This window comes from Mus caroli, unplaced genomic scaffold (genome assembly GCF_900094665.2).
Source record: "Mus caroli unplaced genomic scaffold, CAROLI_EIJ_v1.1 scaffold_25464_1, whole genome shotgun sequence".
Lineage (NCBI taxonomy): Eukaryota > Metazoa > Chordata > Mammalia > Rodentia > Muridae > Mus > Mus caroli.
Window position 1 is genome coordinate 2,175 of NW_018388522.1, and position 1,234 is coordinate 3,408.

At 40.3% G+C, this 1,234-nt stretch overlaps 1 protein-coding gene across 1 annotated transcript; it reads right to left on the minus strand.

Moving 5' to 3' along the window:
- Positions 1 to 63: 63 nt before the first annotated feature.
- LOC110287661 (olfactory receptor 494-like) lies at positions 64 to 1,008 on the minus strand. Its single transcript, XM_021154226.1, has one exon. It carries the CDS (start codon positions 1,006 to 1,008, stop codon positions 64 to 66), a length of 945 nt encoding a protein of 314 aa, XP_021009885.1.
- Positions 1,009 to 1,234: the final 226 nt, after the last annotated feature.

Genomic DNA, 1,234 nt, shown 5'->3' on the forward strand with positions numbered 1-1,234 from the left:
TGTTCCCATTAGTCTTGGGTAATTGCCATTATTATGTTAGGTTTTATAAAACAACAGATTATGCTAAGAAAATATTTTCTTACCAAGCAGTCTTTTCAAAGCACCCTTAATCTCATTATTTCTAAGGCTATAGATAAGGGGGTTCAACATGGGGATAACCACCGTGTAGAACACAGAGACCACTTTCTTCTGATCAGTGGAGTAGTTGGACTTGGGGATCACATAGATGAATGTGACAGTGCCATAGAAGAGAGTGACTGCAGTGAGGTGGGAGGTGCAGGTGGAGAAGGCCCTGTGACTGCCCTCAGTGGAGNGCATCTTCAGGATGGTGATAAGGATGTAGATATAGGAGATGGCTATGACAAACACTGTGATCACAGTGACTAAACCAACAAAAAATGAGGTAACAAGTACAGAGACACTGACATCAGAACAGGAGAGTTCCACCAAAGGAGCAAAATCACAGAAGAAATGATTGATTCTATTTGGTCCACAGAAGATAAATGAAAAGAAGGAAAGGATGAAGGATAAAGCAGTAAGAAAGCCACCTATATAAGATCCTAAAACCAACTGGATACAGGCTTCTGTAGACATTTTTGTGGAATAAAGCAGTGGGTTGCAGATTGCTACAAAGCGATCATAAGCCATGACAGCCAGAAGAAAGCATTCAACTGTCCCAAAGAAAGCAGNTNAGCCAAACTGAATAGAACATCCAATGTAGGAGATGGTATTTTGCTTTACCAGGAAGTTGGCAAGCATATTGGGTGTGACAGAAGATGAGTAGGCTATGTCTATAGAAGCTAAGTTGCTGAGAAAAAAGTACATGGGGTGATGGAGCTGGGAAGAGACTCTGATGAGAAGGATGGTGCTGAGGTTCCCAGACACAGTCACCAGGTAGATGCACAGGATGATGATGAAGAGGATGACTTTAAGGACTGGGTCATCAGTTAATCCCAATAAAATGAACTCTGTCACTACAGTATGGTTCCCATCCTCCAGGAAAGCCATGGGACTATGTAGCTGCTGCTAGATCAAGACTGTGATGAAGAAAGTACAGAAAGAGATTTATAANTAGGTCTCTTCCTTTCATTTAATACTGACAACAGGAACATTACTAATATATTATTTGAAATCGCATCAATAATGGATGCTTTACTGAGATTGTCATTGTTTGTACATTTATGTGCGATAATTCCTTCAAAGTTATTTAAGCAGAAATGCTAGAAATGTGCTA